Source organism: Eurytemora carolleeae, unplaced genomic scaffold, assembly GCF_000591075.1.
Source record: "Eurytemora carolleeae unplaced genomic scaffold, Eaff_2.0 scaffold994, whole genome shotgun sequence".
Classification (NCBI taxonomy): domain Eukaryota; kingdom Metazoa; phylum Arthropoda; class Copepoda; order Calanoida; family Temoridae; genus Eurytemora; species Eurytemora carolleeae.
The window spans coordinates 23,359-51,326 of record NW_019396907.1 but is presented as its reverse complement, the minus strand read 5'-3'; the positions used below and the strand labels follow the sequence as shown (position 1 = coordinate 51,326).

General features: G+C 31.5%; 2 protein-coding genes across 2 annotated transcripts; one reads left to right on the top strand and one right to left on the bottom strand.

Moving 5' to 3' along the window:
- LOC111709965 (multiple inositol polyphosphate phosphatase 1) lies at nucleotides 1-10,651 on the top strand. The gene is made up of 15 exons (XM_023483947.1): nucleotides 1-87; nucleotides 546-617; nucleotides 1,633-1,695; nucleotides 2,002-2,055; nucleotides 2,636-2,752; nucleotides 3,681-3,768; nucleotides 3,862-3,965; nucleotides 4,540-4,601; nucleotides 5,897-6,011; nucleotides 6,785-6,868; nucleotides 7,285-7,374; nucleotides 8,081-8,204; nucleotides 8,890-8,991; nucleotides 9,281-9,688; nucleotides 10,231-10,651. Exons 1-15 carry the CDS (start codon nucleotides 29-31, stop codon nucleotides 10,339-10,341), a joined length of 1,653 nt encoding a protein of 550 aa, XP_023339715.1. The 5' UTR covers nucleotides 1-28; the 3' UTR covers nucleotides 10,342-10,651.
- Nucleotides 10,652-11,559: 908 nt separating this feature from the next.
- On the bottom strand, nucleotides 11,560-26,245 carry LOC111709963 (poly(U)-specific endoribonuclease). The gene is made up of 22 exons (XM_023483946.1): nucleotides 26,133-26,245; nucleotides 25,981-26,030; nucleotides 25,561-25,666; nucleotides 24,742-24,833; nucleotides 24,180-24,302; nucleotides 24,069-24,142; nucleotides 23,356-23,440; nucleotides 22,741-22,790; nucleotides 22,421-22,564; nucleotides 21,822-21,898; nucleotides 21,125-21,348; nucleotides 19,932-20,029; nucleotides 19,227-19,305; nucleotides 18,503-18,563; nucleotides 17,724-17,801; nucleotides 17,358-17,409; nucleotides 15,782-15,885; nucleotides 15,081-15,143; nucleotides 13,491-13,572; nucleotides 12,456-12,503; nucleotides 12,126-12,171; nucleotides 11,560-11,990 (listed from the first exon to the last, which is right to left on the bottom strand). The coding sequence occupies exons 1-22, from the start codon at nucleotides 26,217-26,219 to the stop codon at nucleotides 11,885-11,887; spliced, it is 1,929 nt and encodes a 642-aa protein (XP_023339714.1). The 5' UTR covers nucleotides 26,220-26,245; the 3' UTR covers nucleotides 11,560-11,884.
- Between the last annotated feature and the right edge of the window lie 1,723 nt (nucleotides 26,246-27,968).

The following is a 27,968-nucleotide window of genomic DNA, read 5'->3' as shown; positions in this document are numbered from 1 at the left end:
TCTACAAATCTAAAAATCCCTCCAGATTATGATGAATGGTCTGATTCTCATACTTGAGCTCTCTACATGGGCTTGCAAAGCAGCAAGGATTAAACCCAATTAAAATTGTTAAAAAAATCCGGAAATTTATTTATTTTGCACCACACTTAAATACTGTGAAACAGAAACTAAGTCCAGGTCCTAATATAAAGTAACCCAAGCACTGCACTGTTCTATCGTTTTTTTGTTATTTATTTTTTTCCCTGCCGATCTAGTTGGGTCGTTTTTTGCCTTAATTTCTTTCAAAAAAAATCCAAAAATGATACAAAAACGAACGATTTGTTAAAACGATCGCTTTTGAATCGTTTTCAAAGTTTTATTCTTGAATAAAGATTTAATAAAATTCAATAAAGTCAAACTTTAACAAAATACAGTTTTAAACTCTTGGAAGTGTTATTGTTTTATTTTAAAAACCGATTCAAAACTATAAACATTACTATCTGACTCTCTCCTAAATATCTCTTGAATAATTCCTTAAATATTCAAAAGTTTGGATTTCAATTTAGTTTGGAGGAAAATGGCGGAGTAATATTTGGAACTAAAACCTCGTATTTTCCTGTTGCTAACCAGAACACAAGGTTCTAAATATACAGGGTGTACCAAATCATAATGGATTGATTAAAAATTTCATATTTCTTAGATATTTCAGATATTTCCAAGCATATGATAATTGCGCATCTGTGGAATATAGGAAGACGACTGTTAGATTCAATTTATGACTTTAAATAGCCCGTTGAACAGCAATTGTGCAAATTCCACAGACCAATTTCACTTGATAAGTTGATTTTCACCTAAACCTCCTATTCGCTGCAATAACAACAGCAAATCCACATCAGATTTATTACATGTCTTCTTCCTATTCCACAGTATTAAGGGTGACACTATATGCCCTTTTTACTCAAACCAATATGACGGGGAACACCAGAGCTGAAAACTTTAGAATGGTGGATATCGGGATTAATGCTTGATCCTCTCTTTTTGATAATCTCAAGATTAACATAATCTTGCAAGATTATCTTAAAAGTGTATGAAAAACGATAAAATTCAAATTAATATTTAATCATCTGAGAAACTGTAGCAGCCAATCAGAGAAAAGCGGGCAACCAATGAGAGAACAGAAATATTCTCATTGGAGAAAACAATTAACGGATATCCAAGAAGAGAGAAAAAGATTGGATTAAGGACAAAAATGAAAAGTTTCCACAGTGGATATTCGGATCAAGAAGTCAGGATTAAAGTTTATCCATTCTAAAGTTCTCAGCTCAGATGTTTAAAATTTAAATAAATTTAAATTCTAGGATTTGTTTTATTAAAAATATTTCGAAATGATAGTAAAATAATGAAACATAATTACTATTATGGATTCTCTCAGAATCCTGAATTCAAGGAAGAGTGGTATTAGAAATCATATTTTTTCACAAAACATCAAAAGAATTTAAATTAAAACTGAAAAATATTGTTTAAAAAGTCCATAACACCCAGTCTTTATTCTAACATAAAAAAACTACAGACATTATTTTTTTACTCCCCCCCCCCTGCCCCTCTGTAATGTTTTAAAGAAAATTAATAAACAATAAATGTTTTTTTCTACAGTATTCCAACACCCCCTGGTTGTTCCCCTGTAATGTTTTGGCACCTAGCTAGACATGGAACAAGGTATATAGGTTATATTGAAGTCACTAGTTTTCAGCATTATAGCATCATAATAGCACATATTATTGTATTAAAAAACATAAGTTTAAAAATGGTTATAGCTTTTTTAAGTCAGCGAAAATACGATAAATCTCAAAAACGTTTAGATATTTCATTTTCTTGCATTTACAAACTTTTGCGTTTAGAAAAGTTTTTTTTTTTACTTCAATAATGATATTCAAGAAATTAATAGGTTTTTATGAAAGATTGTTAAATGTTAAACTAGAAAAACAATTTTTAATACTTTTCAAAAAAAAACTGTTTATGCAGGTATCCGGGCAAAGACGATATCGAGAATATGAGAGATAATTTGTCACGTTTAAGGTAAATTTTAAAACAACCAAAAAACCTTTCTACATTTTGAATATTTTTCACTATATTTTGTATTAATTGCTTTTCATGAATTGTTTATTTATCTAATATGGACTTAAATACCATAGTTTAAGTGGTAAAATTTTTCTTAAATACAAAATTTTCTTCAAATCATTTGAAAATCGATGATTTGGCCTGAGGTTGAAACTTGTCCGTTGGAATAGCGTTAATCCTTGAAGACTAATCTCGATATTCACAGTGCAAGCTATATCAAATCAACTACAAGGGATTAAAGGGAGAGACCGACTTAGTAACATATTTGAGCTAAAAGTGCAGGATTGTAGAGAAAAACTTAAGATTCATTTGATACCAATGGTGTAAAATTTTTAAATAAGATCGTAAAGTCATTTTCAGTTCAAATGTGTTGCAAAGCCGGTCTCTCTCTTTATTGCATAAAATTGCTAAACCCTTCCGAAGATAACATTTTTGTTTAGTAAATATCCTTGGATTCTCCTTTTTTATTAATAATCCGTACATGAGGATAAAAGTCTTAACTTTTTCATTCAAAAGTTCCAAGCTGAGTTTCCTCTAGGGATGAGATGATTGCAGCCTGGAATGATGGGAAAGGGAACTTGAGTTCTGAAATAATTCTGCAACTTAAGAATTGGACTCTTCTCCCAACACCAGAGGATGATAAACTTATCACGACGTGAGACTTAAAGGGACTGTACAAGCGTAATTTAAGTTTGTAATCACAACGGTTACTTTAAAACAGCTTTGTTAGATCAAGTAGGTACAGGGTGTCCTACGAAACATGACATTTGGCGAATAGTTTGAAATGTCTTCTTCCATGATTCTTTAAGCTGTTTGATAGTACAGAGGCTAATAAGAATTAGTATATGACAATCGTATTATAGAAAGATTGATTTAAAAGTAAAATATATTTTAGAAAAAGACTTTTTAACAAAGTAAACTGCACAAAAAAGTCCTCAATATCTTATGCAGTAAATGGAAGAAGACATTCAAAACTATTCACCAACTGTCATGTTTCGTGGGATAACCTGTATTAGAAATCAATGTTTACAATTAAGATAACTGATTTTTAATTGGATTTTCTCTCCGAAAATGAAATGCGCTTTTCTGCTGCAGGAAAACATATAGGTTATTATCAGAAATAAGCACTTTTTTAAACCTTGGAAAATATAATAGCTTTAATATTATAAATCCGATACAGGTTTGAGGGATAGTGTTTTGAATCATGCATTACAATCTTTGCATGGAGGGTCACTTGAAATTACTCTTATGCAGTCTCTTAACATATTTATCCAGCAAAAGATAAAACAATTCAATAAATGCGAAACTTCAGTATTTGGCATCCATTCACGAGAACATTAAATTGAATTGAATTCATGAATTTATTAAAGATTTATGCAATATAAACTATACAGCCTTCAGTTTAATAAGTTTGGTAATTTCAGTGAGTAACAGTTTATGTTACTTCGAACTTTTCTTAAAATTACTTATTAAGACATATATTTTCGCTCTTCATTAGACAGGACAGGATGTTAGATCCTTTTTTAGCTAATCAAACGAAAAATACGAAAATAAAAATAAAAATAATATTCAATAATCCTTAGTTCGGGAAGAAAAGAACATTTTGAGATGGGTCAAAGATGGGAAAAAAGATTTGACAACTTTAACTTTTTTCATCCGAATAAAACAGAGGTAAAAGATAATAAATGATGATGATGATGATGATGATGATGATGATGATGATGATGATGATGATGATGATGATGACAATGATATCTTCTAAAGGTGTATACGAGTTATAAACAGCGATGTATTGAGAGTGGAAAGGAGTTTATGAAAGGTCTCTTCTCTGCAGAACTACCACTAGTGGAAGATAATCATCTTCTTAGGTTACAAAATATTTTTTCTGTGAAATTTTCCAAGAAAAGATAAATAGATTAAGATACAAGCAGTTCATCAAATTCAGAGAATGATGTAAGAAAAATCATTAATTTGCTTCTGGAGGCAAGGAACCATAATTTTAAAATGAAAAAAAGTAACAGATATTATTTAGAGTTTGCTTCCTTTTTATACATTTATTCTTATTTAAACATTGAACAAATGGAAATTTAGACCCACAAGGGAATCATGTATTCAAGAGTTTAAACTTTTATCTAAATATTTCAGCAAATCTAATTAGAAAAGACAAAGTTATAAAACTTTAATTACTTTATTTCCATTTGTAAAAAAAATCCTTTACAAGGACTTGTCAAGTAGTTTCTTTGGACTAGATCAATTTCAATTGTGGTTCTCTGTGAAAGTGAGATGCGGTTTTTTTGCCACAGAGACAAAAGAAAGCTAAGAAAAATATCTTACTTTTAACCTCATAAAGGGACATAGGATATTGTTGTGAATAAGGAATTTAACCCTTTAAATAAAGTCACGTGAACTATCGCCTCTTCACTGTACAGTCCCTTTAACTAGGTTTTATGATTATTGCTCCCTGTACATCAACGAGGTCGGAGAATCAGAAACTCCATGTCAAGGTGGCCTAAATCTTTGTTTTATTGTACATTGTACAACAGACTGGGTTTTTAATGTCAATTTTCAAACGCTAAACTCCATCATTTTAATGTATATCTAAGTTCTCTTTAAAGCTAATAAAAGATGAGATTGGAACTTTTTATCTTCTATTTTGAAAATCCGCAAAATATAAGAGGAGAAATCTGCAAATTCATTCGAAGCGCAAGTCGCAACGTATATGTTTAACTTGAACGAGGGGAGGAAGGCCAACCACAACAATTCCTAGTCCGAGCCACATTCTCCTCATTTTCTCGCTCGAGCCCCCTCGAAATCCTCATCATTTCAAAAATATTTTTTTTGTCCAATCCTTGAAGATAAGAATATTTTTTGAAAATCTGTCCATGTTTGAAAGGACTAGGATTTTGAGGTGGCTCGGACGAGAAAATGAGGAAAATTTGGCTCGGACTAGGAATTGTTGTGGTTGTTGAGATTGTCGAGAAATTTGCAATCCATGAATTCCAAGAGTTTACTACCAAGAAGATGGCGGGCATTTCGAACATTTGTTGAAAAAAATTGTTTTATATTGCATTTATGTTTCAATAAATCAAAAGTGCCAATCTCATCTTCCATTAGATTTTTAGAGAAAGTATAGATATCTTAGAAATGATTGAGTTATTAGTGTTTTAAAATTTACAATGAAAAAACACCCTGAGTTGAAAACTTTAGAATGGATAACCTTTAATCCCGACTGCTTAATCCGAATATCCACTGTGGAAACTTTTAATTTTAGTCCTTAATCCACTCTTTTTCTCTCTCTTTGGATATCGGTACATTATTTTCTCCAATGAGAGTGCAGGAATATGGTTCGTAAATTGTATTAATTGACCAATATAGCCTTGAAAATAAATTCTATCGGCAATGAGATACCTCCGCAATTTCTAACAAATAAAGAATTTGTTGTCGGCCATTTTGTAAATTAATTGGTGAAGAAAAATATGTAATATTAATACGTTTGAGATTTTTAAAACTAAATAAATGGGTTAGACATTACGTGAAGGCCCTTCCAGTCAAGAAAACGAACAAATCTTGCATTCCTGGGATCAACTTTGTTGATCTAAATATTTAATCTCGAGATTATGTTAGTCTCGAGATTAGCAAAAAGAGAGGATTAAGCATTAATCCTGATATCCACCATTCTTAAGTTTCCAGCTCTGTACTAACTCCTTTTTTATAGATATCTAATTTTTTAAAACTTATTAATTAACACTCCTTTTTTTCAATAATGATGCTTGACTCAGATGACTCTTAACTTTTTTAGAGGTTTTAAAGTTTGAAACCATGCCAGTGTTTAAAGAGGTTGGAGACAGAACGGAGAAACAAACTGGAGTTCAATTTTCTAAATCAGAGCTTGATATACTATGGGATATCTGCAGGTACAATCTGGATATCTGCAGGTATAATCTGGGATATCTACAGGCATAATCAGGGATATATGTAGGTATAATCTGGGATATCTGCGGTATAATCTGGAATATATGTAGGTATAATCTGGGATATCTGCAGGTGTAATATGGGATATCGGTAGTTATAATCTGGGATATCTGTAGATATAATCTGGTATATCTGCAGGTAAAATGTGGGATATCTGCTGGTATATTCTGGGATGTATGTAGTTATAATCTGGAATATCTGCAAGGATAACCTGGTATATCTGCAAGTTTAATCTAGGATATCTCTAGGTATAATCTTGGATATCTGCTGGTATAATCTAGGATATCTGTAGCTATAATCTTGGATATCTGAAGATATAATCTGGTATTTCTGAAGGCATAATCTGGATATCTGCAGGTATAATCTGGGATATCTGCAGGTATAATCTGGGATATCTGCAGGTGTAATATGGGATATCGGTAGTTATAATCTGGATATCTGCAGGTATAATCTGGGATATCTGTAGGCATAATCTGGGATATCTGAAGATATAATCTGAAGATATAATCTGGGATATCTGAAGATATAATCTGGGATATCTGCAGGTATAATCTGAGATATATGCAGGTATAATTTGGGATATATTATTGGTATATAGGTATTATTGTGTTTAAATATTAAATATATTTGTAGGTTTGAGGTCTCCTGGTATCCTGGGACCTGGTCCCCCTGGTATTATTTTATAATTGTGTTTAAATATTAAATATATTTGTAGGTTTGAGGTCTCCTGGTTCCCTGGGACCTGGTCTCCCTGGTGCTCCGTCTTCTCTATACAGGACCTTCACGTCTACGAGTTCAGGAAATAATTCATCATCAAATATCTTTTAAAAATTATCTTTCATCAAATATATATATACAGTCTGGTCTAGTGTACCCATTATATTGTTGACCTAACGTGTTTAATGTTGGGAATAAGTCAGGCTGAACTATAGTACATGAGAAAGTCGTCAATGTTGTATTAATATTTACGCCTACCACGCATGAAATATATGTAAAAGTATTTTGTAGTTTTTTGTTTTGTTTTTTTTAAACGAGTAAAAAACCGAATATTACTTTTTTGGGGAAAAATAGTAATTTCGAGTAAAATCGAAATAATAAATAAAGATAAAAATATATATATTGCTAAAATACTAAATCGTCAGCGGCATTTCTGATTGAGATTATGGGACGACTAAAGCCTTGAATGCGTGATAATGAATATATATATATATATAGAGAAGACCTGAAGTATTATTACGAAGATGGGTATGCATATAATATTACTAAACTGATGACTCAACCTCTTTGGCATGATCTGATAACAAGGTATTTCTTTCATTTTTAAAATTAAGTAAATTACAAAAAAATATTTTCTATTACAATTTTGATTCTGGAATGGCCGTCGTCAGCATATGCAAATTCCTCATTTTGAATTTATTCTAGAAATACGAGTGCAAAAAAAGCTGAAATGAGTTAGTAATGTAATCCCAAAGGGATCAGGGGTTGTGACTACACTCTAAAGTTGACCCAGTCTAGACATTTCAAAGCTCTCTGGATATCTGTGCTCTCTGTGTTCTTAAAATGTCAATCTTTTAATTTGTGTCAAGACACCCAGTGTCAATATCAGGCCATACACCCAGGTTGGGACTAATGTCCCCTGAAACTTCTAAAGTCGGTTGACATTAGGACAAAATCAATCTAATCTTCCAGCTACAAAGACGACATTGCAGAATCTTCCATCTTTTATGATGGTTCAATGCAGATTCTCCGCAAAATTATTTCGCACATCATTTAAAAAAAGAGGCTGTAAATAGGTAAATAGGTTGAAATTCGTTGTGCTACATCAGTTGTTGTACCAATAGATTAACAACAACTTGAACAAATCAACAATCTACACTAAAGTCTCATGCTTTTCTTTTAAAAACTAAAAATTTTAATTAAATACATAGAATTATTCTATTCTATTTAGTTTTTTGAATTATCTCTAAAGTAAAATACGAGTAAAAATTGATCCTTTATTTTGATGGTATAGGTTAGAAGTTCTCCAGGAGGGTAGATTAGCAGTAAACAATTCAGTTCTAATGTTCGCCCATGCTGAAACCTTGATGCCTTTCCTTGTATCTCTAGGTCTGTATCTGGATCAGGAACCAGTAAAGGTAAATCATAACATTGAAACTATAAATTATGAATTTACTGATCTTGAACCATTTTTTTTCACAGCTTTTATCTATAGTGTCAAAAGTACGAATCAAAAATGGATCTAATCTGACCTGGAAACTTTTATGTTGGATTCCAATAATTCCAAAGCTTGATATTGATATCCGCTGTGGGCATTTTTATTTTGAGAATCAGCGCTCAATCTTCTTTTTCATTTAATCTTGCAGGGTAGGATTGTACCACTGGATATCGAAAAAACATAAAATTTATCTTAAATATTTTAATCTTCTTACTCTTGAAAAATAGTATTACTGATTCTGGGACCGAATTTAATGAACTTGAGCTTCTTCGCTGAACTACAGACTGTCGGCTCAAATTTGAACCAACGATTCAAAGAAGGATTGGAATTGGTGATTTAAATTTGAAGTGGCAGTGACAGTAGAGAAGTTCAAATTCAAAATATTTGGTACCAGAACAATCAATTTTTTTTTAAAACTTACTTTAAAAAGAAAATTCCTCACCCTGCAATGACATTTTCTTCCTTTTCTGTAATTTTTTATTGTTAAAATTAAGTAGTTGAAATTGATATACTTGGAAGACATTATGATAAAGGTCGTCTTCTACTTTACCGTTTTTGTTTCAAAAAGATAAAACTCCTAATTTAATTTCTATATTCCTTCCTAGGCATCTGATTGGCCCTTGGAGGACAGAAAATGGAAAACCTCGGAAATTTCCTCGTTTGGAACAAACCTAGATGTTATAGTGCTGCGCTGTTCTGCTTCTCAGGTTTCATTTTTCATACCGTGTGTCCCAAAAAAAATAGAAATAGTTGCTGGGTCTCAGTTCTGAACCAAATTTATTTTTTGTTTAAATTAAAATTATCTTAAATCAATTTCCGATCACTTTTTCATTTTTAGCGGTTACTCCTTTTAAGTTAAAAAGTAAAATGTTACAGCATAATCAAACATTGAGCCTTGCAAAAAAAAAACTGATTTAGAATAGCAGTAGCAGATTTCTTTGTCTAAAAAGTAAAAAAAAATATTTTAAATATTTTTCCAAAGATGAAATATCGCAGGTGAAAGGGAATTACGAAAACACATCCTCTGAGGAATTCATGGACAAAACTGAAAAATCTGTAGATTTGGAAACATCTAAAGAATCGGAGGCGTCAACAAAATCGGAGGAATCTAAAGAATCGGAGGAGTCCACAGAGTCAGATTCTAGAGAATCGGAGGAGTCTGAAGAATCAGAAAATTCTAAAATTGACAAAAGGTCTGTAGATTCAGATGAATCTACAGAATCAGAGGAATCTAAGGAATTGGAGGAGTCTAAAGAATCGAAGAAACGTAAAAAATCGGATGTGTCTAAAGAATCGAAGGAGTCTAAAGAATCAGAGGAGTCTAAAGAACCGGAGAGGTATAAAAAATTAGAAGAACTTGATTTAATTGCTGGCGAAGAACTGAAAATTCAGATAATGCATCAGGTACTAAGTCATAGTAAATAATCAATAATCAATAATCGTACAATTAATTACAGATTAAAAAAGAAAATCTTGAAAGATTATTGACTCCCTTGTTCTGAGCTGGAAATTTATAAAAACAATTCAGTTTGAACCAAGCTTAGCTTGCGTTAGGCTAAAAACAAATGTGAATGTTATCAAATAAAAAGTTAAAACCCCAACTTGCGACCTAAAATACATAAGATGTGATTATTCAGGTATTTCTGGTTCAACTTGTGCTATTCATAAATTTCTATCTTAAGTTACGTAAAAAATACAAGATCGGAATTTTGTAAAATATCATATGGTTCAATAATCTCATTTGTCATAAGTAATCGGTTTTATTTACAGTCGTCGTCGTATGTATCAATACAACGAGAATGACTTGCTGGAAATCAAATTTGCTTAAATAGAAAAGTCGTCTTTATTATATTGATATAAATATGTAATGTAAATATGAATATTACAAAAAAAATTCAATCTTAATTAAAAGTTTATTTTTTTATTTAAATGAAACTTTTTTATAGGAAAAGATAACAATCATTCCTGGACTCGGTGATCTTATTCCTCTTAGTGCATTCATTCAGAAGTATAAATATCTGGCAGATCTAGATTTTGATAAAATATGTGAAAACTAGAAGTTTAAACATCTAGCGGACATAGATTTCAATACAATCTGTGAAAACTAGAAGTATAAATATCTAGCAGATATAGATTTCAATACAATCTCTGAAAACTAGAAGAATAAATATCTGGCAAATGTAGATTTTAATACAATCTGTGAAAACTACCAGATATAGATTTCAATCTAATCTGTGAAAACTAGAAGTATAAATATCTGGCATAGATTTCATTACAATTTGTGAAAACTAGAAGTTTAAATATCTAGCAAATAGAGATTTCAATACAATCTGTGAAAACTAGAAGAATAAATATCTAGCAAATATAGATTTTAATACAATCTGTGAAAACTAGAAGAATAAAAATATCTAGCAAATATAGATTTTAATACAATCTGTGAAAACTAGAAGTATAAATATCTAGCAAATATAGTATTCAATATAATCTGAGAAAACTAGAAGCATAAATATCTAGCAGATATAGAATTCAATCTAATCTGTGAAAACTAGAAGTTTAAATATCTAATAGATATAGATTTCAATATAATCTGTGAAAACTAAAGGCATAACAATATCTAGAAATAATGTGTAATTGATTTTTCATAAAAAATGTGTTTTCAAATTTCGGGCTTTTAGAAGTGGTAGCAGTGAAATGATTGTCGTTTGTTTTTAAATTTTAGTTAATTAATTTTTATAAACTGTTATTCAGGTATTCCTAAGGTTTCTGGTTACCACTCTACTATTAAATGTTATTAAGGTATTTCTCAGGTTTCTGGTTACCACTCTACTATTAAATGTTATTAAGGTATTTCTCAGGTTTCTGGTTACCACTCTACTATTAAATGTTATTAAGGTATTTCTCAGGTTTCTGGTTACCGCTCTATTATTAAATGTTACTCATAGTTAGAGTCTTCCCGATACAGTTCTCAAATAAAGAAATTTTTTTTGTAATTTAAACTATTCATGTATACAGTTCACTATTTATTACTTAAATTGAACTAATGTTTTATAACTTTTATACTTTATCGACCTGCAATTAAATGAGTTGAGTAAAATTGATTAGAATTATATCTGTTATTTTAATGGGTATCATCATGCGTGTGAACAAGTTTTTTCTGTGATTTTACTTTTTCTAGTTTTCGATCAAAATTAACTAGAAAAATCCCGGAAAAAACTTCATTTCGCACTTATTAATACCCATTACAATAACATAAATAGATAATATAAACTCTTGAATAATGTTTGCAAGGTATTATAGTTTATTTTACGAAAGTTTAAGTTTACAGCATAAAGGTAAGATTTGCAAAATTCCCAAATTGGAAAAGAGAAATTCAAAGGATTTAGAGTCCAATTCCAACAAACTCAAATTTTCTAATGCATGTATCCTTGCAGCCTGATTTTTTGTGGATATCTCAAAAATTTGTAAAAAATTTGTTTACATGTTCTCTCATTTTTTTTACGTAAAACTACAAGAATTTACAGAATTCAAAAAGGAAACTTGGGAGGATCGATCAACGATACTCTTTTAAATTCCAGGCTCAGTTTATTACTGTTCTCCAGCTTAACTCCAGTTCATGAATGAGCTGGCAATATACCTAACCCCCCTGGGTCTATTGAATACATGAACCTCTATTTCAACCTTCTGCCCTCCAAGGCTGATGTTACATCTGAAACAAAAAGTATTTGATTAAATATATATATAAATACAACAGAAAACTGTTTAATATAATTTAGTTTTATTATGTAAAAAAATTGAAAGCATCATTTCCAATCTTAGTTTTAAAATAAATATAATATATTACTTTTCTTCTCCCTTAGCCAGAAGACAGATTGTGTAAACCGCAATCTCTGCAATTAAAATCTTCAATAAAATATTAAAATTTTATATGTTTGATTTTTGACTCTGCATGACTTTTTCTACCAAAAATGTGGAAATTATTTAATTTTGTTCAATTTAACATACGCATTCATAAACTGATGCTAAATCTACATAAAATGCTTTTATTTCCGCAGAGAGCAAAACCGAGTCATTTTAAAGACTCTACTAAAAGTCCCATGGAAATTGATGTTCATAAATGTTAAAAAATTTTGCAATTATTTTTTATCAAAAATATATTTAATTGATGAATTCCCTAGTTCAGGAGAGGTTCCAACTAGCATTGAAGCATAGGGTTTCTGCTCTGAAAATATAGAAAAGTCAAGAAGGTAGTTTCTATCAAGAAATATTACAGGGACTCCGATAAATAATATGTACTGCAGTTTCTGGGAGAAATGTAAACAAAGTCAGTGCTGCCCAAAGAGACAATTAGAGGTGTTTGCTTAAAATAAAACTTGTCACAATTTTTTAAAATGTTTTAGATACAAATATATCTTTGATAAAATGCATATCTTTTTGCAGGGTGTGTGTCTCAACTAACATGATATCAACAACGTTGTCAGTTACAAGCGAAAATATTAATACGATGCGACTTAAAAATCAAAGAGATCGTATAGAATCAACTGAATTACGATTTATTGCATAAGATTACATAAAAGGCGAAAAAAGTGGGCGTACCTGCCTATGAAATGTATTTTATGAAATGTCTTCTATGGAATGTCCTATCTTTAAAATTCCTTGTCTGTAAAATGTTCTATCAATGAAATGCTTTTCAGTGAAATGTCCCAATTTTTTGAAAGTTCCAATTATATTCCTCGTCCCAATTAATATTAGTGTTTATTGAAAATGATTAAAAAAATCCTTCTGTAGTATACCTTGACCCCACAGGAAGGCCAAGGAGAGTCCAGTGCCCTTGTTATAGTATACCTTGACCCCACAGGAAGGTAAAGGAGAGTCCAGTGCCCTTGTTATAGTATACCTTGACCCCACAGGAAGGTAAAGGATAGTCCAGTGCCCTTGTTATAGTATACCTTGACCCCACATGAAGGTAAAGGATCGTCCAGTGCCCTTGTTATAGTATACCTTGACCCCACATGAAGGTAAAGGATAGTCCAGTGCCCTTGTTATAGTATACCTTGACCCCACAGGAAGGTAAAGGATAGTCCAGTTCCCTGGTTATACTATACCTTGACCCCAAAGGAAGGTAAAGGATAGTCCAGTGCCCATGTTATAAGATACCTTGACCCCAAAGGAAGGTAAAGGATAGTCCAGTGCCCTGGTTATACTATACCTTGACCCCAAAGGAAGGTAAAGGAGAGTCCAGTGCCCCTGCCTCCTAAATCTATCTTCTCCCAATGTCCAAGATAGTTCACCTGTGAAAAGGAAGTTAAAATAGAAAAATTACTTTTTAACAATTATAGAGACGAACTTTTTAAGATTTTTGCTCTGACACTGGTCATGGAAAATTTTGTTCCTTTTTTACTACAGTGAAACCCTTAATAACGAATACATCGGAAGAATTTATCAAATGTCGTCTTGAATGGAACTGTGCAGGGTTACACACAAGAGACTTTAATGACAACCTGAAACTCATTATGTTAAATTTTGTGTATATAATGGTATATCTATATCTAATGGTATATCTATATCTAATGGTAATGAGAAATGAAATTTTCTTTTGTATAAGGTAAAAGCAAAACAAAAATAATTTTTTTATTCAAAGGGACTTATTTTGGTAATTTCATGGTAAACTAAACAGCCTATCAGCTGTTAATTGGTATTAGTATTACTTTTCAAAGACAACTGTGTCCGAAGAAAAAGCCGATTTTTAGTTCAGAATTCGAGCGCATAGGGACGGCGCTCCTTTGTCTGAAACACTTTACTAGACATTTTTCAGCAACAGCAGCTCAAAAAAATTTTAATTTATCATATTTCAATCAACTATTTACTAAAATGAAAACTTTTAATATTTGAGTTGATTTACGTTTTTCGTACAGTGAACCCCTTAATAACGAATACATTGAAAGAATTTATCAAATGTCGTATTCTTCACTTTCTGATAATGGAATGTTGCAGATATTTGGTTTTTTAATTAAATGATTATATGGAACTCTTTAAAACTGTTCCCGCATATTCATGGCTATTTATTTATTTTCGCAAATACTGAAATTTACGTAATATAGTAAAAAACTCATTGAAAAATTGTCAAGACGACATCTGATAAATTCTTCCGATGTCTTCTTTATTAAGGATTTCACTGTATTGAAATGTGTAAAATGTAGAAGAAAAAAAACAAGGTTCTCAACGACAATCAATTAATCATTGCGCAATTTCGGTTCTTAGATTCAACTCTGCGTTCGATGTAAATAAAATATACATCTTAACTTGCAATGATGCATTTGTGAATAATCCGAAATAGTTTATTTTTTAAACTTTCAGAGCAGGATGGGTGAACCGCTCTTCGGTTCTCCCCAACCATACAAGCTGCTGTCAGTTCTCCAACCGATATATGTTATTGCGAGAAAGGTCGAAAATCCTAGTTCCGCTCCCTCCCCTCGGATGATGACACCCTTCTATCAGTTGTCTAATTTATTATAAACTACCCAATTATAATTTATGTATGTGCGTAACCTTTCAATTTTCATGCTCCGTTCTATTCAGCATTTTACGGAGAAGTAATACAAATTGGTCAATGCGCTAAAAAAATGTTATCTTAGAAATAGAAAGTAAGTTTTTTAAATTATGAACTTTACAATTAACTATTGGATACTTCAGTTTAATTCTATATTCAAATTTTTTTTAATCAAAATTACCCAAATAAGTGAACGGTCCCTTTAAAGTTCGAAATTAAAAAATTAAGTTTCAAGAATTAATTATTTACTTGTTTCCGCTGCTCTAGGAAGTAGAAGTAAACCCAGTTGTGAAATCCTTGAACCTTGCCATCCTGAACAATTGATTGATTGATGTTAATTGATCCACACTGTATTACTCCATCAGCTATTTACCTTTTATACTCCAAAGAGAACATGTTTATTAACCTACCCTGTCATATTGTTTTCAGCTATTTACCTTTTATACTCCGAGAAAACATGTTTATTGACCTACCCTGTCATATTGTTATCAGCTATTTACCTTTTATACTCCGAGAAAACATGTTTATTGACCTACCCTGTCATATTGTTATCAGCTATTTACCTCTTGTACTCTGATAAAAACATGTTTATTGACCAACCCTGTCACATTGTTATCGGCTATTTACCTTTCATACTTCGAAAAAAATATGTTTTTTGACCCACCCTGTAATATTGTTATCAGCTATTTACCTCTTGTACTCCAAGAAAAACATGTTTATTAACCCACCCTGTCATATTGTTATCAACTACAGGGGGACCTACGAAACATGAGAGCTGGTGAATAGTTTTTAATGTTTTCTTAAGATATCAAAAACTGTTTGAAATTTATTTTGTTAAAAAAACTATTTTATTTAATATTTTCTGAGGTATCAAACAACTTAACAAATTATGGAAAGACATTTTAAACTATTCACCAAATGTCAAGTTATGTGACACACCCTGTATTTACCTTCTTTTCTCCGAGGAAAACATGTTCGAATCCACTTGATCCAAGGATTCTATTTCCTCTGCTATACACCCCAAACCACAGTTCTTCAAGCAGCTTCTTAAAGTCTAACAAGTATGCATATTTATATGAAAATTCAAGGCAGACGCTGAACTCCAACCTTCAAGGGTGCGAGGTGGGGAAGACTACACTGCCGCGCTGAATTAAAAGCATGATTAAGGGAGGATGACATTAGTAGATCGAGATTGAATCCAAGCAGCAGCGCTCGGCCCAGAAAGTGTCATAACTTAACCTAACCCGTGGCCGCAGCGCTCGGCCTCCTAGCCTGTCCTAGCCGCAGCGCTCGGCCCAGAAAGTGTCTTGACCTAACCTAACCCTAAATAAATACTAATTTAATTGAAAATTGTTGAAAAAGTGGTCACGTACAAAAGTGAAATCTGCAGTGAAGTCTTCCCCACCTCTCACACTCGAAGGTTGGAGTTCAGCGTCTGCCAAAATTCAATCATTAGATTGTTTTATTTTGTTTAAAGAGTTTAAAAAGGTCGTTATTAAAGTACTGTTGACGTACTATCAAGTAACAATCTAGAAACACGCCAACTTCCCATTTAAGTCAATAAGTTCTTATTTTTCTATCTGAAAATTGAATATTTTCTATTCTCATTGTTGCTCAGATGAAGGTGTAAAATACCGTTAAACATTGGGCATGGTCTTTAAGTCTCAAGCTTTCTGAGTAAACCTGTATTTAAAGATGTATGTTTACATTGCACACAGTATTGCATTATTTAAATTACACATTTAAAACTATGTTATTGTTTCAGCATTAGCAGAGTGCAGACAAATGCGGATATCGAAGAACATGGGTTTGGTGTAACTTTTACACAATTTTATATCAATTTCTCGAGACAGTCTCTTTAAACTCAATAGATAAATATTAAACCTAGCTAGCTTGTATAAACAATGGATATATTATAGACAAGCTTTGAGTATAAGTCTTTAAAACTTGGTAAAATTCATCCCTCTTTTTTGTAACTGTCGGAGATAATAAAGATTTAAACAACCTTGTAGTATTTAATAATTAAAATTTTAGACAAAAATCTCGATATCTCAGTCAATTCATAAGGTACAAAAATGGCAGACCACTTTTTGGTAACCCCAAAGGACCATTTGATGCACTAAAGTTTTGAGAGACAATGTCATGTTTACACGATATTAGTTATAGTATCTCGTTTTGTCTTACTCCAGGGCACACTACTTACTAATACTCCACTCTGTTTTGGGCCCTGAACTTCCCTTCTAACATTTTTTGAAGGAACTAGTCATTTTTCAAGAATGAACGATAAACAGAAAGAAAATTAGTCACAGTAAAACCTAGAGTACACCATGCAAAGATTCGAAAATTTCACTAAAAATCTAGGGTCCATTTATCTATATCAGCTGTGAAGCCCATCCAAAAGTATTACATGTACGCTGGTCCTGCTGGTCCATAACAGTTTAGATAGGTAGATAGAATCATATCTATAAGTTGGCCGTGGTATAAACCATACAATACAAATTCCACCACATTTATGGGACTTCTCACCTGTTTCTGATTTAGTAAAGTATTTTTGAGCTCGTAGAAAGCTTAATGTTTCCTGGGTTTACAAAATTATAAAGATGACAAAAATAAACAATGTTTTGACAACTTAAACTGTAATCATTTCTATTTAACAACAATCATTAATGTTTATCCAAGAATTGATGAAAATATCTTTTAAAAGAAATGGACAAAAATATAGTTTTATTTTCATTAGATAATGGCCATTTCAAATTGTAAACAGTGATATTTATGCTATCGCTTCTCAGATAAAGTTACAAGGTACTTTTAAATTACATGGCTCAAATAAAATCATAAGTTGAGTTTTGTTTTTTTGAATTATTTTTAAAGATGTTCATCTTTATTGTTTTCCTTCATGACTTTAGTTTTCATGATTTCTTCTATAAAATCTTGTTCTTCTCTTCTTTCAGCAGTCGTTATATCCTCAGTCTGAATCAAAATATGGATACATTTTTTTGAAAGTTGGATTTTAGACTATTTTGTGTGTCTTTATTTAATGAAAATTTCTGTGGATTTTACCTAACAAATATTTAAAACAAATGATTATTAGCATATTTTTCTAAAACAACTTGTTGATGTTTCTGTTGGATCTTCCTGTTAAAGGAATAAAGTTTTTGCCACAACCTCGAATTTTTGAATCCCTATACTTTGCAACCTGATGATGTAGAATTATTTAATCCCTATACTTTGCAATCTGATGATGTAGAATTTTTTAATCCATACTTTGCAATCTGATGATGTAGAATTTTGATATTTCAAACTTTGATTAATTAATATAACACAATTCATAGTTTGAAATATCAAAGGTCTACGACATTGGATTGCAAAGATATAGAAATTAGAAAATCAGAGTTTGTGACCAGAACTCAGTTCCTTTAGCGTCAAATAAAGTTGAAATAAAGTCTTTAATGTTTTCAATCTGAACTCCTCCTAATAAAGAGCTATTGCAAAGAACAAACATGTTTTTAATTTCCAATTTACAACCAAATTAATTTGCTTTTCACATACTTATGCGACAAATCAAAACTATAGGAGCTAAGAAGTCATAAAATCGCACCAGTAATGTCGAATAAATTTGACTTTCTCCTTCTGTTATGTTCGACTTTGTTCAAAAAAAAGTTTATAATGACCTTAGTAATATCAGGATCATAATTTTCATACATTGCAATCAGCTTTTCATAAACAGGTTTCCTATACAGATAATAATATAAATTAACAGGTTTCCTATACAGATAATAATATAAATTAACAGGTTTCCTATACAGATAATAATATAAATTAACAGGTTTCCTATACAGATAATAATATAAATTAACAGGTTTCCTATACAGATAATAATATAAAATAACAGGTTTCCTATTCAGGTAATAACAAAAATTAACAGGTTTCCTATACAGGTAATAGTAAAAATTACCAGGTTTCCTATACAGATAATGCTATAAAATAACAGGTTTTCTATACAGATAATAATATAAAATAACAGGTTTCCTAAACAGATTATAACATAAAATACCAGGTTTCCTACACAGATTATAACAGAAAATACCAGGTTTCCTACACAGGTAATAATATAAAATAACAAGTTTCCTATACAGATAATAACAAATAATATCAGGTCTCCTATACAGATAATAACATATAATATCAGGTTTCCTATACAGATAATAACATAGAATATCAGGTTTCCTATTTAGATAATAACATATAATATCAGGTTTCCTATACAGATAATTATATATAATTTTCTTATATGATTCATCCTGGTCAACCTTTCATTTTTCACGATCATTTATTAAAAAAAACATCACTTGATAATATGATTTTGTTTAAGCGCATTTTTTAAACTTTAATTACCTAAAGATAGAAGTATCAACTTGTGTAAACAGGTTTTGAGAAGAGCAGTCTGTTGGCCGACCAACTCGTGTTGTACAACCTGTACAATGGACAATAAACAACAGTGTACATAAATACACAAATGTACATGAACAGAGTGGATGTCAAAGTCTACCACAGTCAACAAGAATGGGTTCAAACCCTTTGCTAATGGTGGATGTCAAAGTCTACCACACAGTCAGCAAGAATGGGTTCACACCTTTTGCTAATGGTGGATGTCAAAGTCTACTAAAGTCAGCAAGAATGGGCTCAAACCCTTTGCTAATGGTGGATGTCAAAGTTTACCACAGTCAACGAGAAATGACAGCTTACGTTCATAAATTTTAATAATTTCTAAAATTTGATATTTTACTGAATAAACATGTATTCGTTTAATTGGAATAAATTTATTCCTGAAAAGTTTTTGATTATTTAAAAATCTGACTAGATTACTTTGAAATAGAATGCGTTTTGAAATTAGAAAATGAATATGTAGAATTATTTTTTGACTTATTTAAAAAATTTATTTTGTTTTGCTTTTTAAAGTACGTACACCATATTATATTTATTTATATCAGTGTGTGAAAAAAAAATCTTAATAATAATATAAACGCACACACTATACATTTTAGCTTATACATTTATAGTTATGAAAAAGTTTTGAATTGTGTATGCCTAATAAAGTACCTGTAGTCAACGTAATCTTATCCATCACATTATTCTCATCTAAAGCAAGGAGAGATTCAGTAACCACGCCTAGAAGAGGATCAGCACCAACTCCAGGTCTAAATAGAGGTCTAGGAGGTCATTTAAGAGGTTAAAGATGTCTATAGAGATCTGGGAGAGGTTTATTATAAAGAGGTCACGGTGCTCCCTATAGAGGTCAGAAAGGTACATATAGATATATATATATATGGAAAACAAGGACCTTAATTAAGAGGTCTAAGCTTAAAAGACGTATGAGTCCACTCCAGCAATAACCTATCTAAATAAACAATAGAAAATGTTCTAGACTTTTTTAAAGAAGATGTATAGAAGTCTATATAGAGGTCTGGGAGGTCCATATAGAGGTCAGGGTTAGGTCTGAAGTTCAAAATGTTTCGAGGTATATATATGATTTCGGTGGTCAGAGGTTAATAATTTTAAAGGCAGTGACCGGCACTTAGAATGCAGTATTGTGGAGAAATTGTTAGGGAGTCATTTGAGAGTGAGACCTATGAGACGTTTTTACGTAAAAACCGGTTTGCAAGAGGGCAAATTCAATCTTTAAAATCCTCATAAAATCCTCATCGACGACGAATAATGTAGTAAAAGTTATACAGTAACTTAATCAATTGTTTAGGAACAGGTTAAAATATAAAAATTAACTATTATATCTTCGAAAATAAGTAATCTTATTTAGCTATTGGTTTCTGTAATGTCTCATTGTTCACGAACATTTCCTGTAGATTTCCTGGAATTTTATTGAAAAGACGACATTTGAGGAATTTAAAGAAATTTGCGAACAAATTTATAAAAAATATGGAATTCAATTTAATGATGAAAATTTCAATTGAGAATTTTTTTTCCTAAACATTTAATTAGTTTACTGTAAAATTTTTTTTACATTTTTGTTGACGTTATTAAATAATTTTTAAAAAATCGATTCTCAAACGTAACCATCCAAATGGATGATTTTGAACGTTGACTTTGCTCTCAAACTCAGTAATTATACATCATTAAAACGAAATGAATCCTAAAAAAATTTCTCCATAATATTACATTCTCAGATCATCTACCATACATTGCCGGTCAGTCCCTTTAAGAAGGTCAAAAACCATGTGTCAAGATATTAATATTTTTATCTGAGGGATTTATTGATTTAGCTTCAATCAGCTCACCTTGCTGCAGATGTTGCTCCACCACTTGTTGGGGGTGATGAGGGTCTAGCCCCTCCTGAAGAAGGAGCAGGTGGTCTGGCAGAAGGAGAAGAAGAAGAGGAACAAACATTTGAGAAATCATCACAGCAATTGTTAAAACTGGCACAGTTGAAGTTACACTGACAAACTTGGTTGTTATTGAACACATCTCCACATTTTCCTTGACAGCTTTCAGCAACAGAACTCTAGAGAAAAAGATGTAAAAAGTATCAGACACTGAAAAAGTTGATTTGAATTAAGTTTTGATGTCAACATCTGAAAACTATTAAAAAAAAAGAAGTTTATGCTAAAGTTTAAAATAAGAATAACATATGTAAACCCTGAAAACCGCAACGTTGAAGCGTATAAAATATATTTTAAGGAATTGAGGAACTTAAAACGTAATCTAAAGTGACTCCCAAATTCAAGAGTTGATTGGCGATGCACAATAGTACGTTTTTTACAACTTTATCTGAGAAACCCTGGGGAAGATATCGTAGTTTTATCTTAAAAAGTGCCTTATTTGTTTATGCTGCAAAGGCCTTTTGATCACTTCTAAATTGTCAGTTTTTAACTAGAAAAGCAAGGGTGTCTTCATCATTAGTGCCATTGTGAATAAGCTATTCCCTCCTAACTAAGGATCACTTTAAATTACGCGAACAGTCCCATTAATCTAAACCTGGACAGAGCAAACTGATGAATAATCTGAACAACAATCTCCAAACCCCACACAGCTAGAACTACAATCACATTGTCCTACAACGACAAAAATATGTTAACATCTTAAAAATATATTATCTGACAGCAATTATCAAGCAATGATCATCTCATACAGACATACGATATCACGTGATGATCATACACTGCAGGGACAACATTAATTGAGGGACCAACCATTGATCCTCAGATTAAAAAATGCACACATTAGATATCTAGATCAAGCGTTCAAGATTTACAATATCCACACAAGTTCCAATATCTGATTCAGTGTTATTTAAACCAAAACTTGCATAAAAGTGAAATAGGAAAACAACTTTAAGACACATATTATGAGCATTTGTGCAGTGTAAACAGACCCATTTTACTTAATTAGTGATTTGATGAGTGTCTTGTAAATCTATTTGCAATAACAACATCAAATACACTTCGGTATTCTTATAAAGTCGTCTTCATATTTTAAAGTTTTCTGGTTATAACTGTATAGTAAGTAAATATTTTGAAGTAAACCCCTAATTTAAAAAAAAACAGAAATGGAAAAAAGGAATAGATGTTTCTTACCTATGGCTGCAGGTTGATTGCATCTTCCTTGGCAAGAATTAGGACTAGATGCTCCTGGTGCTGGTGCCCTTGGTGTTCCTGGTGCTCCGGTTCCTGGTGCTCTTTGTGCTGCTGTAGTCCCTGATGCTGCTCCTGATGATGTTCCTGTCAGTGTACAGGGTTGACCACAAAGAAAGCGACTTAAATGACTACATGAAGTTCGGAAGAGTTAAGTAGGGTATAGCTACCAGCAACCATAAGATTATGAAAAATACTGAATGAATTAATTCAGTACTGACGTCTTTGAAGCTTCATTTGTTGTATTGTGGGTAACCCTGGACCTGAAGTCTGGTTTCCTGTGCACGCCTTGGTCAACTGGTTCTGCAGATCCCTACAGTAAGACATAATTCATTCCATTTTGGCAGATAGAAGAAGAAACTTTTGTGTGAACCGTGACAACTTTAAAAAGAATTAAGTATTTGTCACACACTTTGATTTTTTAATCTCTTTATATATAAACCCCAATCACACACTTGACTAGAAAGAATTTAAGTTTTATGAATTATCCCAATGGTTCTGTCAATTGGATTTGGTTAGTAAGGCCCCCAGATGACTCAGGAGGTATGTAATTAAAATCAGAAAATACGCCATTTGAGAAAAGTTGATTATTTGATTAAAATCCAACTTCCAATATCCAAAAGCCTTTTTCTTCTCAACAAACTGTTTTAATGTATTTTATTAAAACAGATACTTAAATACAATATCAAAGTGTACAATGTCAAAGACCTTAGATATTTGAAATTATAAATTCTGTTATATCAAATAATCTAAGTTTAAAACCTCAAAGGTCTCACCAGCATGGTGCAAAGATATAGGATTAGATAATTATACTTTGAGACAAGTTATTTTCTTCCAAATAAATATTTTCACCAAATTATGATAAAAGTTTCCTCAACCTGTTCAGTTTCTCTAGCTGAGCAACCCTCTCCTGAACCGAGATCATAGTTGGACAACTAGACTCAGATAAACAGTAGAAGCTACCTAAAAAAATCGTAAAATAAATAAATAAATAACTTTCATTTTGTAACAAACAAATAAAATGATTTATTTCCCTTCACCAACTAATTTAATATTTGAAAGGGTAAACAAGATTAATATTTCAAATCAGTATAATCAAACTGTGTCGTAAAATTGCAAAAAAAAAATATTTTATAAAATGTTGAACTTAATTTAAAGATTTTACATGTGGTAGCATCTTAAATATTCACCAGATAAATCTAGATAAAACATTTTAATGATCTAATAAATACATTTGAAGAATTTATATCAATCAAAAAGCTCTTAATGGATTAATACTTAGAACCGAGAGTTACTTAATAAGGACGTGACTACAGGGTGTTTCAAAAAACATATCATAAGCTAAAGCCTCAATATTGACGATTTTCGACATTTTTTATATCTACTGAAAACCTCTGATCGAATGATGTAAACTAGTCTTAGACTAGAGCCTTCAAGCAAATTTTGATAAAGTTTTGGAATCCCTCTGATACAAATAATTTCTGACTTGAAAAAACAGAGGCCCTAGATATCACTACGGTTCTTTTGGACACCCTGTATATCGCGGTCTAATATAAAGAAATATTAATTTTTATATCATTGATTGCACTTCCTTGATTGCTAGTTGACAATCCACATTCAACATCCTTGGTCTGATCACTCGTAGCCAGCAGTTTATTATCCAAACTATAGTTTAGGATTATAATGTATAATAAAATGTTACCCTAGTTTTGTTGCACACCAAAAATGACCCTTTTTAGATTTAAGGCAGGACTCATGCTGGGTCGAGGCATTTTTTACACCAGGGGTCTCTCCAATAAATGGGAAAAGACAAATAACTGGATCCCTTAAACACATTTTTAAGAATTTAAAAAATTTAAAATTCAAAATAATGGACAGAAGAATGTTGTTCTTTAATCGAAGCTGGCTCTTAAAAACGGAAATTTGTTTCAGATTTTGACATAGAGAATTTAAATAAAAAATTGAATACCGTCTATTTACGATAATTGTATTTATGTGATATAATTCTTAATTATCAATTATTCTGAAATTTAAATGATAATGTTGTGATAAAGTTAGCTCGCATGAAATTCAATTTTTTAAGCTAGCTTAAAATGCGTCTCTGTGCAGTGTGTACACTGCTCAAGCTAAATATGCTGATGCTGTGTTTCAAAATCATGACTTTATATTTCATTGTTGTACAGATCCCAAATTATATTAGAACAAAAAATGCTTGCAATTTGACCCTTTGATATTTGATCAACAACGACGACATTTAAGCTTACCTTGATCCAATATAGTGGCACTGAACACCTCTCGTCTTTAATGTACAAGAGTTTCCACCTTTAATACCAGCCACCGCTCCTAGTGTCCCAACCTTATGGATTACAAAATACATTTATCCAGGCTTCGATTTTAACTTTTAATTAAATGTTGCTCCACCTGGGGCATTTTTTCTTAATTATCAAACAGTTTAGACCATCCATATAAACCTTCCCTGGGGTCATGTGAGGAAAGTGAGGAAAAAACTAAAAAATTGGGTCCAATCGGTTCAGCTGTTTTGACGTTTATTGAATTTAGTTTTACTAAAGTTCAGGAGGTGTGTGAGCAAGCTGTGACCTTCGATCACATTTTGACCTTTTAGACATCATTTTTAATTTTTTCTCTTTTATACTTTATTTTGTATGCGAATGTGTCTTAATTTAAAAAGTATAAAATTAAAACTCTTTAATCTTAAGTTTAAAAATTATTGAAATATAGAAAGTTTCCGATTAGTGTACGCAGTAGGCACACATTTTTAATGTTTTAATTGTTATGATTAGTTTACAGATTTTTCAAATAATTTTTAGCGGATTTTTTGTTATATGTTTTTTTCAATAGATTTTTGGAAGAGTTTGAAATAAATAGAACCTACATTTTCCCATTGGAATCTTTTTAAAAATAATTTGCAGAATATAATGGGTTCGCTGATTTTTTAATGTAACAAACAAAAATTTTGCATTTTTAGCTTTATTCTAATATTTTTCAATCTATGACGCCCACCAAAACAATTGTAACGTGTGAAACAACGCAAATCTAACGTTTTCTTCACTCTTGACTAATACCTTTTTTCCAGGGTCTGCAATCCTTAAAAGTGTACAATCGCCATTTTTCCAAACCCAATGTGAGCAGCGGGTGTTGTCACAAATCAGTTGACAATCAGTTGATGAACTGTAATAAGTGAAATTAAATTAAATATACTTTAGATTATTCTTCATTACTTAATAGCAGGAAACAAACATTAATTAAAATATTTTTTGCTTTGCAAAAAGAAAAAGAGAAACGTAACACAATTGTGTATTAATTAATAAATCAAAGAATTATAAATACCATCTTTATCTTAAGACAAAATAAAAAGCAATTCAATTTACCTTTTTAAATACAAATGAAAATAAATATCATGCGTCTTTTACATTATTGTATTTAGAAGATGGTAAACCTACTTGGCTGGAGAAATTATCGTATTTAGAAGATGGTAACCCTACTTGGCTGGAGAAGTTGAGTGTGCCTGTCCATCCAATGAAATATTTTCCTCCTGGAACAAAAAAAATATTTAGTTATCTAATTTGAAATAATCTGCAGCTGAAATCTGTGCACATCCTTCCTCCTTCCCTTTCTCTCTATACTCCTATTTTACCTCACATAAAGCACTTGTTGTTAGAGCAAGGGATAAAATAATCCCTAGAGTTAAAATCACTAGAAAATGATTAGACATATTTTTCATTCATAAATCTGAAATTATAATTATGCATATTCAAAAGTTTGGGTTCTGCCTTATTTCCTAAAGTTCAAAACATTACTGAATGGTTTGAGCTCAGATGCGTCACGTCTGTCCTCTTATACTTCCAAAACAGAACTGAGTAGTTTGAGCTCAGATGCGTCACGTCTGTCCTCTTATACTTCCAAAACAGGACTGAGTGGTTGAGCTCAGATGCGTTACGTCTGTCCTCTTATACTTCCAAAACAGGACTGAGGGTTTACTTTAAACTCACTTCACGTCTGTCCCCTTCTGTATCCAAACTAAACTGAGTTCAGAGTTAGTATTGTAAGTTGGACTGTGGAGAGTAGTAATATCACATGAGAGCAACATTTAAACTCTACCAGTTTTATACGGAACACAATCAGGGATAGATATTGTTCATCAAAAATATTATCAATTCTATGAACTTTTATCATTTTCATATTTTAAATACTAAAACAGATTATTAACACAATAATGAATTATGAATGTATAAACAGTCTTAATTGTGAATATGCAGGGTGTTCCAGCAATCATGCCAATTTACAAAACGACCAAGGATGTTACAATATATACAATGCTAGTCTTCAAAACCATTAATGCAATGTATATCGTGAACGTACTGCAACCTTCCTTGCACTTCCTTGTACAGACTGTCCCAATAAACATGGGAATTCAGTGACGATTTAATATTGCCTTCGTAAATGATTTTTTGATTTAGTATAGTGCTGCCTTAAAAAAAGCTATAATCCGTCTGCTAGAGTTAAGAATTTGTTTGTTTATGTTTTTTTTGTTGCATACGGTGGTGTACTTAATCATATTAGAAATTCATGTATACAAACACAGTACAGTTGTTTCCTTTCTCTGTTTATCTTGCAGAAATGTTACAGCACATTATACTACGTTTTGCAGAATAACAAAACCGTATTTTACCGTTTACATAAAGCAGACGTAACTTTATTTTGACCATTTAAATTTGGTAACACAACGCTAATTCTTTGCAAAGAGGACTCCGGATTAGTCTCTTAATTCCCATGTTTATTGGGACACCCTGTAAAAAAATGTTAAGCACCGTACTTCATGTCTTATATTTAGTACTGCACGTAAACATACGCTAATAATAAATTATCCCACAAGAAAGTTTAACTGCTTTTTTCAATCAGAAACACTAAGCGTTTTGTTTTGGTTGGAAAGTAGAAATTCATTTTAAAATATTCTTCATTTTGAAATACTGCAGGGTTTCCCCTCTATAAATTCGGACTATTGAAGAGATCGTTTTCCATGAAAGACGATATTCTTAGCGTTCTTAGTTTTTAAATATGGATTGAATTTGATAACAAACGTACAAAGTTACTTTTTAACAATTAACGAGCCCGTTCATTTCGAATCTGACTATATATATAAACAGTTCGATTCGATAGGGGACTATATATGTCCAAATGAAGCTATGCATGCGTATTGAAAATAGTGATCAAGGTCGTCTTACAGTATAAAAATAGTATGTACAAAAGTAGAGTTTTCTATTTTTTCCCCTCGGGTCAATTTGGGTCCGTATTCGTACAGGCTTTACGAAACCTTTTCTGAATCTGTTCCGAATAAAAACCCAATAAAAACGTTTGGAAGTTATGGGTGGCCCTATTCTTTATCGGAGTAAAATCAACTAGCTTACACTTACAGGCGCACGTGGATTTAACGGTTCTGTCAATATTTCAGAAAACTGTGACTTTCGATCAC